The 12,500-nt window shown below is 41.4% G+C and overlaps 1 protein-coding gene across 3 annotated transcripts in view; it reads right to left on the bottom strand.

Annotated features, from left to right (window-relative positions):
* The window catches only part of LOC139404286 (major facilitator superfamily domain-containing protein 8-like), an 11,224-nt gene extending 3,016 nt beyond the window's left edge, over window positions 1-8,208 (bottom strand). The window contains exons 1-11 of one of the 3 annotated variants that reach the window (XM_071147205.1): window positions 7,855-8,208; window positions 7,628-7,728; window positions 7,337-7,380; window positions 6,677-6,917; window positions 5,965-6,078; window positions 4,919-5,063; window positions 4,504-4,562; window positions 4,158-4,266; window positions 3,799-3,933; window positions 3,316-3,419; window positions 1,573-1,817 (exon numbers count right to left, since the gene is read on the bottom strand). In XM_071147205.1, coding sequence (XP_071003306.1) covers window positions 1,573-1,817; window positions 3,316-3,419; window positions 3,799-3,933; window positions 4,158-4,266; window positions 4,504-4,562; window positions 4,919-5,063; window positions 5,965-6,078; window positions 6,677-6,917; window positions 7,337-7,380; window positions 7,628-7,728; window positions 7,855-7,913 — 1,356 coding nt within the window. In that variant the 5' untranslated portion in view covers window positions 7,914-8,208. The remainder of the gene's footprint in view (window positions 1-1,572; window positions 1,818-3,315; window positions 3,420-3,798; window positions 3,934-4,157; window positions 4,267-4,503; window positions 4,563-4,918; window positions 5,064-5,964; window positions 6,079-6,676; window positions 6,918-7,336; window positions 7,381-7,627; window positions 7,729-7,854) is intronic. The other 2 variants (XM_071147206.1, XM_071147207.1) reach the window with 2 other exon arrangements.
* Window positions 8,209-12,500: the final 4,292 nt, after the last annotated feature.

Here is a 12,500-nt window from a genome sequence, read left to right as displayed (position 1 = left end):
AACTCCCAGTAGCTCACAGCACACCTATGATTAGCTCGCCAAACAATTCTGAAAGTATCGGGACAACGCAAGCTCCCAGTTACTAGCTAAATCAAGGCAACATTGACATTATCCCACCCCTGGTTAGCCACTATTGGTTTAAAAAAACCAAAACCTAACACAATATCAACCAATACATTTCCAGAGATATTGCCTATGTCCGTGTGGTGTGTGTGTATTCATGCATCACTCTGTGTGTAGCCAGTTGATGTCTTGTGGGTTGACAGAAAACCTTTCCCCAAAACCCTCTCAATTAAATTGCCAGAGGCGCCAATAAAAAGGGCCAGATGGGCAATTAAAGGGGAATTCGAATTACACTTCCTTTTTTTTTTACCTGAACAAAACTGTCTTTTAATGTGATTTAAAGCATTGGTATGGACTCAAAACATAAACTTTAGTCTATCAGCTTTACTGACAAAAAACCTCCACTACTTTCGCTTGTACACTAAGGACCCAGAGAATAGTTTCAGTTGAGAGGAGATGAATGTGCCTATTTGAAAGCTAGAAAAAAAAAATTAGTACCTCTCAACATGTTACATTTTTTAGGCGTTGTGAGAAATCATTGTCAAAAGAGCAATACATACAATTGCATGTAGGTCTGGATTATTTATGGATCGATCATATAGAAATATCTAAATAATCTTTTTAACAACTCCTAAACAAATTCCATGTGGCGCAGGAACCACTGACTCACTGTATTTTTCTATTATCAAGTCGCCTGCTGATAACTCTTAAATGGTTAGGACAGCTCATGAGGTCTCCTAAAAACATCTGTCAACTAGGTCAGGACTCGTATGACTAAAGAGGTGTAAAGCCTAGCTTTTATTTTGAACCTTTAACATAAATATTTATATTCTCAGCACTTACGTGCAATTTCCTACTCTGAGACGCTTTGTGGATACGAGCCCAGGTCTGATTGGTCCTGGGGGTATTTTAAATGTATTTGGAAACAAGCATTTAAAAAAAAATTATTACAAAAAATAATCAAACAGTATTTATAGGAAGTTGTTTGAAAATACAGTACTTTCAAATAGAAGTAGTTGATTCGGGAACATTATTTGAAAATACTCTAATACACAGAATAAGTATTTAAACACTTCAACAAGCATAATATTTGAATCCAAGTCTAAACATCGCCTAATTATGTTGCATGAATAAAGCACCCGGCAGCAGCAATATCCTGTGTGCCAGCCTCTCATTCCTTTATGAAAAACATGGCATAGAATATTAAAACACAAAGCAGTGGGAGTCCAGAGAGTCACAATGGAGGTATGGGTACATACAAGCAATAAGATCATTACAAAAATCCGCTCTCATTCCAATGAAAACATGGCCTATGAGAGCCCCATTCATGACAATGGTCGTACTGTCATTCGGAACACACTCCCGCCACAGTGGATGAATGAGTTGGAATGCTAAAAATGCTAACAGAGTCTTAGATCTCTCAATGCCCCCTTTCATTGGTTCAGTACGATGGCGTTAGAATTAGATACGTGTCAACGGTGAAGCTGTGTTCTGAACACGTGAACATACCTGAGGCTTGGACCCTAGGATTTTGGAGTAGAGCGTGTAGGATATCACGTTGCAGGCCGGGTAGCCCGCTCCAATGAGGACGTCGGCGGTAAGGAACTGTGCCAGGTGAATGGCGGGGGTATACTGGCACCATGTCTGTTCAGCAGGGCAGCCTGTCGGCTCGAAGGAGCTGTTGGAGACCGGAGTTGGGGCAAACGCCGGGTTTGGGGCAAACGTCTCGTGGATGACAGTGTAATTCTTGAGGTCTGTTGTTTTGAGAGAGAGTGCCTTCAGAAAGTATTCACACCCCTTGATTTTTTCCCCACATTTTGTTGTGTTACAGCCTGAATTTAAAATGGATTACATTGAGATTGTGTGCGTCTGGTTTACTTACCCCATAATGGAATCATGTTTTTATGCATTTTTACAAATTAGTTAAATATTAAAACGTGGAAATGTCTTGAATCAATAAGTATTCAACCCCTTTGTTACGGCAAGCCTACATCATTCAGGTGTAAAAATCTGCTGAACAAGTCACATAATAAGTTGCATGGACTCACTCTGTGAAATAGTGTTTAACATTATTTTTTAATGACTACCTTATCTCTGTACCCCACACATACAATTATCTGTAAGGTCCCTCAGTCGAGCAGTGAATTTCAAACACAGATTCAACCACAAAGACCAAGGAGGTTTTCCAATGCCTCGCAATGAAGGGTACCTATTGGTAGATGGGGAAAAAAAATCGAATATCCCTTTGAGCATGATGAAATTATTAAATTACACTTTGGATGGTGTATTAATATACCAAGTCACAGGTGTCCTTCCTAACTCAGTTGCCGGAGAGGAAGGAATCTGCGCAGGGATTTCACCATGATTTCACCATGAGGCCAATGGTGACTTTAAAACAGTCTGAGTACCACTCTTCATATTTTCAAGCATGGTGGTGGCTGCATCATGTTATGGGTATGCTTGTCATCAGCAAGGACTAGGACGTTTTTTTATGATCAAAAGAAACAGACTAGCGCTAAGCACAAGCAAAATCATAGAGGAAAACCTAGTTCACTCTGCTTTCCAACGGACACTGGGAGACAAATTCACCTTTCAAATATACACTGGAGTTAATTACCAAGGCGTCATTGAATGTTCTTGAGTGGCCTCTATGGCAAGACTTGAAAATTGCTTTCTATCAATGATCAAACACCAAATTGACTTTTTTAATAATATTGTGCAAATATTGTACAATCCAGGTGTGCAAAGCTCTCAGATTTACCCAGAAAGACTCACAGCTGTAATCGCTGCCAAAGGTGATTCTAACATGTATTGACTAAGGGGTGTGAATACTTACGTAAATTAGATATTTCTGTATTTAATTTTCAATAAATTAGCAACCATTTCTAAAAACACGTTTTCACTTTGTCACTGTGTTGTGTAGATGTGAGAAAAACAAAACAATTGAATCCACTTTGAATTCAGGCTGTAACAACAAAATGTGGGGGTATGAATACAACAAAAAGTCAAGGGGTATGAATACTTTCAGAAGGCACTGTAAGTATAACGCACACGGTCTCATTACCGGTGTATTCATTCCTGCAGTCCTATAGCTCAGTCTATGCTGCTAACATACTGTATTTACAGTTGAATTTGAACCCCCCCCCCCCCCAAAAAAACTATAAGAATTGTGAAGACTGCTAAATTGTCACATCACTGACGCTAAACGACCTAAAGGTAAAGGGACAGGTCAAAAAGCCATCGATTCCATACCTGCCCACTGGATGGCAGGGTAACGGTTCCCCCATGGGAGCAGGACAAAGAAGCCACAGAATATGATAGCCAAGCCTCCAAGGAGCACAGGACGATCACCAATCCTGGAAGACAACAGCGTCTTTCATACTCAACGCACAGTCAACGCTCAATACTATATCCTGACAGTGGCATTCACAAATTAACATTTGTCCCCCCCCCCTCCTCACAGTCAGTCATTGTTTTCATTATTATGAAATGAACAGTGAAGTGTTCTACAGTATTTTAGTCAATGCCGCTCCGACATTGCTCATCCTAATATTTATATATTCTTAATTCCATTATTTTACTTTGGATTTGTGTGTATTGTGGTGAAATTGGTATATACTACTTGTTAGATATCACTGCACTGTTGGAGCTATAAACACAAGCATTTCGCTACACCCCGCAATAACATCTGCTAAACACTTGCGTGACCAATAAAATTAGATTTGAGCGGCTTACCTTTGAGAGAGAACCTTCACAAGTAGAAACACCAGGATGGACTCAAAGCCGACGCAGGACAGTATGATACCGTTGTAGAGCACTGCATCCTTCCTAGTCCAAGAGAACATGTCCATAGATAGGGGTGTGGCTATGCTGAAAATCAAAAGTGTAGAAAACCCCGTCCACAGATGACGCGTGTTGTAAAAAACAATGGGATGAAAATTAGCAAATACAACTTGCACCGGTTTTTACTTGTGACTTCCGACAGTCGTGCGTTTCTAAATGAGCTTCAAGTCATTCAACAAATACTGATATTATTGTTATGCATTGCCGACGATACTACGTTATTGGCACGGCGACTATAAAACAGTACGTACGTCTCGAAGACAGCGAAAATGAACATGATGATGAAAAATAGAACATTGGAGGTCAAAACAGCAACGTGATCAATATTCCCTTCTGTTTCCTGACTGACATCCATTCTTTCTGTAAGAGAAGAGTGAAGACATGGCACTCAACAACTTTACAAGCCAAAGCAAACATACTACTTTATCTTGTTTCAGCTACAGAAACAAAAAAGATGCCTGATCTATCCACAACCACTCAAATGTTCCAAACTGGTTTAAAAAAAAAAGGCAAGCGGTTACTGGTTAAATACAAGGTAGTATCAACTACATAACAGACAAGGCTCCGATTTATTCAACCTTTTGGCAAAGTATGTACCTTCAGACACATAATTGATGGCTCTGATATGTCTTCCATAGTCGTCAACTTGGTGTTCCCTATTGAACAGAAATAATTATTAATTATTTAACTAGGCTAGTCAGTTTAAGAACAAATTCTCATTTACAATGACAGCCTAGAGGAACAGGGTTTAACTGGCTTCTTCTGGGGTAGACGGACATCATTTTTTTACCTTGTCAGCTCGGGGATTTGATCAATGCTCTAACCACTAGGCTACCCTGCCGCCCCTCAAATCGTGAATCATGCCTGCTCCCAGCATGGCAGTAAAGAGACCCGTGGTACTATCCAAGTCAACATCGTCAGATGAACATATACTTGAACAGATGGTAAATCTACAAGATGTTATTTGGATAAATCCAAGACGTCAGCAAAAGGTCAAAATGTAACCGCTCACCTCAGCACTAATACGACGAGCAGGATATTGATGACGCCAAATAATGCAGCCAGTAGAGCTGGGGCGGTGTACATATTCAGCTGTAGGTCAATGACCTTCACGCTAACACCTTGTTCACCAATGAATGACAAACCGGCCTGGAGAGCTGAAAAACCAAATTAAAATGTATTACACCTTAGCTGCTGTCTAATGAGCTTTTTTCCACTATGATGTCACGTTGTACACAATGATCTGTTTGGGGGGGGGGGGGGTTGAGTTACATATCAGAATATTGTATTTGATGATTTATCATATCGACGACATCGCAATATTATTTTTGTGCCAGTCGGCTGTAGCTTCACCAAAACTCCAGTATTTCTCCTTCATAGCTTGTTATCCGTCTTCTTTTTAAAACAGGGAGCCACTTTATTTCCATGAATGATCAAAAAACGCATTCTCATGGCTCTCTCTCTCTCTCTCTCGTCTCTCTGCAGCAAGACATATGGTGAGCAATATGTTTGGAATATCAAATCTCAATAAAATCACAGTATCGAATCGTGAGAATTGCTATACATATCGTATCGGCGCCCGAAAAAATATGGTGACAATATCGTATCGTGAGGTCCCTGGCAATTCCCAGCATTCGTCACAATCAATCCTTTACCTTGCTGCATTTCCTTTTTAAATGTTTGCAACACAATATTTATGTTGCTAGTACAGAGATGATTAGAGATTAGCGTCGTACAATGTCAAAACTGAACAAAATTGGTTCCGTTTTTGTTTGTTTCTTGTATTCTCACTTACGTCATAGTTCAGTTTTACCGCAGATCGTCACACTCGCTAATCAACTGCTGAATCCCTATCAGGTTGACTAGTCTTCACACCTCTCTCAATTCACGTAGCCTTATAGCGAAATAGGCTCATTGTGACCGAACATACTTGTATAGTTAATACCTAATGCTGACAATGTGCACTTGTACCAGGTCAGCAAACAGTGCTCCAATGTAGAAAGACAGCCAACTCTCACTGTGAGACTGAGTAATGGGGAAAAGGGAGAACAACCATACCTGGACCCAGAATGAACCCCAGAGCCTGACAGGCACTTGTGTTAGCCATAGCACTGTTTCTCTCCTTCAGTGAGGTGGCTCCAGCAACATAGGACCTCACAACAGCTACGTTCCCTATAAAAGCAACAACAACACAAAAAGAAAACAGGACCAACAACCAAATATTAGATAGGCACGTCCAAATTAGATTTGTTCCAACAATACAGATGGGAGAAAAATGGCAATGTTCCTGGAGTGTCGCAGGTACTGCATGGTCCCGTGTGGCTCAGTTGACAGAACGTGGCACATGCAACGCCAGGGTTGTGGGCTCGATTCCCACAGGGGACCAGTACAGAAAGAACAAACAAACAAAAAAAATATGAAAATGTATCCAGTCACTGCTGTAAGTCGCTCTGGATAAGAGCGTCTGCTAAATGACTAAAATGTGAAATGTAATAATTGTGTTTACAACTAGGCACCACACCTGACCCAACTGAGCTAATTGATAAGTTCAATGATTGCCAAAATTCAAACACACCTCGGTCTTCCACGTCGGCTAAATCAAAAATATGAGGTGCCTGCGACACTCCGGGATCAGGATTGCCTACCCCTGATTTAGAAAATCAACAAAACCAAAGGAAAAATCTGCAAGCACAAGTGTGCAGTGAAAGAGCCCCTTGACTTCGACTGGTGATACTGTATTACATCTGACTAAACCAGAGACATAGCCCACCTGCTCCAAAACCGACTAAAGCTCGAGACATGAGCATGTGGTATTTGTTCTGTGATGTGGGTAGGTAGACGTAGGAGTAGTAGATGTTGGCTGTGACGTTGATGAAAATAGAGCAGGCCAACGGTTCTCTCCTGGGTCTGTGATTGGACCAGAGCCCAAAGAGGGGGGACGCCAGCATCTGGCCCAGGCTGTAGGCCGCCACCACCCAGCCCAGGAAGCTAGCATTGGCACTGTCATCGATCTAGACGGGCAGATAGAGTAGATTTGAGAACCACTGTCAGTCATGCTGTAGATTGTGATGCCATGTGCGACATTATCTCTTATTTTTTTTTTGCATGCACTATTATTTTGTCACAGTTTTGAGAGCTTCATGAGAGCTATTTCAAGAGCTTCACGTTTATATTTCAAAAGGGAGAGGGTGAAATAGCATACCCACAACTTCCAACAAAAAAAACATGGCTTATACAGTGTTCTGGCATTTCTAAGTAAAGCAGGGAGGTTCTTCTTTGCTATTTTTTTTCTCACACTTCTCCTTTTCAGGTCTAAAATTGGACTTAAAAGTGACATTACTGGTATTGAGTATGAACACGTTAGTTAGTTGGTTCTTATATTCAACCAAACAGTTGTAAGACGAGAGCAGGAAAACAACGTCAACTTCACCTTTTGCAGATACGGCCAAACTGACGTGATGACAATAGTGAAACCTAGAGGAAGTCACAAATACATGAAGCCTAGGCTATATCCATCGTTAAACATGTTGCACAGCATAAACACAGACTAATAAATGTCACATACCATTAACAGTTTAGGGCTTTGGTTAACATCTATGACTCACACATCCACGACTAACAACTTTCCCCGAGGCAGTTACTGGTATCCTTTCAGTCATTCACTTTTAAAAAAGGTAGGCAATGTGGCTAGGATAAAATAAATGGTATCAAATGTGCTTACCAACGCTGCTTAGAAACATTGTGAAGTACATTACACGAATTGACCGCCATCTACTCTTGTATTCATCATTTTGGGAGTCATCACTAGACGGAAAGGACAAACTACATAAGCTCGACAATGATAGAACAACATGATTGAGGCAAGTGACAAATGTGACACACTTTTTGAGCACATACAGTAAAGCTTTATGGAATAATAACTTAACGTTAGTCTGTGCTATAACACACCTGCCAGAATCATCGTTGAGCAATGGCGTATTCTCTTCGGAATCCATAAATTGAGACATCGTTGATTTTACGTTGTGCTGTCACCGAATTTAAAGGTGTCTAGACGTGTGGTGGGTCATTAATTAAGTCGCCATGTCTCTGGGAGATAACATTAGTCCTACTTGGATGACAGTTAGACTGCTAGATTCACTTAAACGACATCACATAATTGAAAAATGTGTACGATTAAATAATGATGTTAAATTAAAAGATGACTCTGGAAGTCTGACAAATTATGCTAAGGTACAACGACTACAGTAGCATTGATTGCAAACAAGATTTACATTCGCTCTCCGTTGACGTAAAACTGTAATATTTGTCAACACTTCCTACCGCTCTTCTTCTTCGTCTTCTTCCTTATTCGGTGGGGTTTATCAGCGGTTGGTAGCCAACGTTATGGTGCATTACCGCCACCTACTGTACTGGAGTGTGGGCTAGCGACAAGGAGTATCTAAATTCTACCTGCCATCCCCCGTTGCTCTTAAAAAAAGATATCAAAATATTTGAGACTATATAACTATATATAATGACGTACTACTCAATTATACTCCTTAAACTAATTTCCTGTATCCCCTTCTCTTTCATACTCGATCTATGCCCCTCTCTTTCCCTCTGATACTACCCACACTGTAGCAATACATGCTCCACGGTCTCTGTTTCCTGACAATAATCACACTTTCCTGTTGGATCCTGCCCTATCACATTTAATTTCTTATTGAACTGGCTGTGTCCCGCCCTTAATCTTGTCCCTTCCTGCCGTCCTCCCCTCCCCGACTTTACTCTGTACTTGAAATAAATGCCTGCCCTTTAGTATCTCTATTCCACTGCTCCTGCCATCTCTGCACCATCACTGTCCATATCAGACCTTTTGCTTCTGCCTTTCTCATTGAAACTACAAAATCAACATACCCACTACTAAGTGCTTGTTTACCCAGTACATCAACTGCCTCGTTCCCCTCCACCCCCACATGGGCTGAGACCCAAGTTAATTTGTATACCCATCTGTCTAATCCTGCCATGGGTTTGTAGTACCTCATAAAGCAGGTACCTACCTACATGTACAAATTACCTCAACTGACCTGTACCCCTGCACACTGACTTGGTACCGGTACCCAGAGCAGCTCACAGATTACTGCACCTGTACATAGCCCACCTATAATTTAGCCCAAACAACTACCTCTTTCCCTACTGTATTTAATTAATTTATTTTGCTCCTTTGCACCCCATTATTTTTTATTTCTACGTTGCACATTCTTCCATTGCAAATCTACCATTCCAGTGTTTTACTTGCTATATTGTATTTACTTTGCCACCATGGCCTTTTTTTTGCCTTTACCTCCCTTAGCTCACCTCATTTGCTCACATCGTATATAGACTTGTTTATACTGTATTATTGACTGTATGTTTGTTTTACTCCATGTGTAACTCTGTGTCGTCGTATGTGTCGAACTGTTTTGCTTTATCTTGGCCAGGTCGCAATTGTAAATGAGAACTTGTTCTCAACTAGCCTACCTGGTTAAATAAAGGTGAAATAAAAAATAAATAAAAAACCTGTATATAGCCTCTTCATTATTATTTTATTGTGTTACTTTTTATTATTGTTTACTTTAGTTTATTTGGTAAATATTTTCTTAAAACTCTTCTTGAACTGCACTGTTGGTTAAGGGCTTGTAAGTAAGCATCTCACGGTAGAGTCTACACTTGTGGAATTCCGCATTTCACGGTAAGGTCGACACTTGTTATATTCTGCATTTCACGGTAAGGTCTACACTTGTGGTATTCAGCATTTCACGGTAAGGTCTACACTTGTGGTATTCAGCATTTCACGGTAAGGTCTACACTTGTGGTATTCAGCATTTCACGGTAAGGTCGACACTTGTTGTATTCTGCATTTCACGGTAAGCTCTACACTTGTGGTATTCAGCATTTCACGGTAAGGTCTACACTTGTGGTATTCAGCATTTCACTGTAAGGTCGACACTTGTTGTATTCTGCATTTCACGGTAAGGTCTACACTTGTGGTATTCAGCATTTCACGGTAAGGTCTACACTTGGGCAGTGGACGTCACAGAGAGGCTGAGGCTGGTGATGGGCAGAGTGTGCTATGTGTCTAGACTGTCCGTCTGCCCGTCATCACACACTGTGCACACGTCTACTGCAGAGGTTAGTGAGCTGGTGGAGTTTCTTCAGGAAGAAGAGGAGAGGAACCTCTCAGAGACCTGGAGGAGCCGCTTCAAGGTGGAGGCTCTGTCTAGCCTGCTCAGACTGCACAGTGAGGGCAACCACATCAAGAGTCTGGTTGTCTCGGTTCACACACTTCCTCACTATGCTGGAGGTCCCACTCTGGGAGGACAGTTTTCAGGTTTGTGCGTCTGGACGGCACTGAGAAGAGGCGGGCTCAAGTGATCCTGGAGTTCCAGAGCAATACACCCGGCAGCTCATTGATCACGCTGCTGTCATTCAAAGCCAGAGGGGTGGGGCATTCTACAAATGTGTTTGTGGGAATAAAGTTTGACAAACCAGAAAGAAAGAAAATCACCAGGGAACTCACCAGGGACCTCACAATACGATATGAATTGAATCACCAGGGACCTCACAATACGATATGTATTGAATCACCAGGGACCTCACAATACGATATGAATTGAATCACCAGGGACCTCACAATACGATATGTATTGAGTCACCAGAGACCTCACAATACGATATGTATTGAGTCACCAGAGACCTCACAATACGATATGTTTTGAATCACCAGGGACCTCACAATACGATGTGTATTGAGTCACCAGAGACCTCACGATACGATATGTATTGAGTCACCAGGGACCTCACAATACAATATGTATTGAATCACCAGGGACCTCACAATACGATATGTATTGAGTCACCAGGGACCTCACAATACGACATGTATTGAGTCACCAGGGACCTCACAATACGATATGTATTGAGTCACCAGAGACCTCACAATACAATATGTATTGAGTCACCAGGGACCTCACAATACGATATGTATTGAGTCACCAGGGACCTCACAATACGATATGTATTGAGTCACCAGGGACCTCACAATACGATATGTATTGAGTCACCAGAGACCTCACAATACGATATGTATTGAGTCACCAGGGACCTCACAATACGATATGTATTGAGTCACCAGAGACCTCACAATACGATATGTATTGAGTCACCAGGGACCTCACAATACGATAAGTATTGAATCACCAGGGACCTCACAATACGATATGTATTGAGTCACCAGAGACCTCACAATACGATATGTATTGAGTCACCAGAGACCTCACAATACGATATGTATTGAGTCACCAGGGACCTCACAATACGATATGTATTGAATCACCAGGGACCTCACAATACGATATGTATTGAGTCACCAGGGACCTCACAATACGACATGTATTGAGTCACCAGGGACCTCACAATACGATATGTATTGAGTCACCAGAGACCTCACAATACAATATGTATTGAGTCACCAGGGACCTCACAATACGATATGTATTGAGTCACCAGGGACCTCACAATACGATATGTATTGAGTCACCAGGGACCTCACAATACGATATGTATTGAGTCACCAGAGACCTCACAATACGATATGTATTGAGTCACCAGGGACCTCACAATACGATATGTATTGAGTCACCAGAGACCTCACAATACGATATGTATTGAGTCACCAGGGACCTCACAATACGATAAGTATTGAATCACCAGGGACCTCACAATACGATATGTATTGAGTCACCAGAGACCTCACAATACGATAAGTATTGAATCACCAGGGACCTCACAATACGATATGTATTGAGTCACCAGAGACCTCACAATACGATATGTATTGAGTCACCAGAGACCTCACAATACGATATGTATTGAGTCACCAGGGACCTCACAATACGACATGTATTGAGTCACCAGGGACCTCACAATACGATATGTATTGAGTCACCAGAGACCTCACAATACGATATGTATTGAGTCACCAGAGACCTCACAATACGATATGTATTGAGTCACCAAAGACCTCACAATACGATATGTATTGAGTCACCAGAGACCTCACAATACGATATGTATTGAGTCACCAGAGACCTCACAATACGATATGTATTGAGTCACCAGGGACCTCACAATACGATATGTATTGAGTCACCAGAGACCTCACAATACGATATGTATTGAGTCACCAGGGACCTCACAATACGATATGTATTGAGTCACCAGAGACCTCACAATACGATATGTATTGAGTCACCAGAGACCTCACAATACGATATGTATTGAGTCACCAGAGACCTCACAATACGACATGTATTGAGTCACCAGAGACCTCACAATACGATATCTCGATACTTAGGTGCCGATACGATATGTATTGCGATTCTCACGATTCTATATGTACTGCGATTTTGATGGTGCGATTCGATGTTCCAAACATTTTGCCCACCGTGAGTGTGGTGCAGAGGGACGAGAGAGACCCATGAGGAAACACGATTTGAGCAGTCATGGAAATGCAATAAATATCTCACAGTAAAAATGGCTCTTTCATTATTTCTTTCTGGCTTTCATTATTGTCA

This window comes from Oncorhynchus clarkii, unplaced genomic scaffold, assembly GCF_045791955.1.
Source record: "Oncorhynchus clarkii lewisi isolate Uvic-CL-2024 unplaced genomic scaffold, UVic_Ocla_1.0 unplaced_contig_1341_pilon_pilon, whole genome shotgun sequence".
Classification (NCBI taxonomy): domain Eukaryota; kingdom Metazoa; phylum Chordata; class Actinopteri; order Salmoniformes; family Salmonidae; genus Oncorhynchus; species Oncorhynchus clarkii.
Note: the sequence above shows the minus strand (reverse complement) of the source record. Positions and strands in the feature narration are given on the sequence as shown.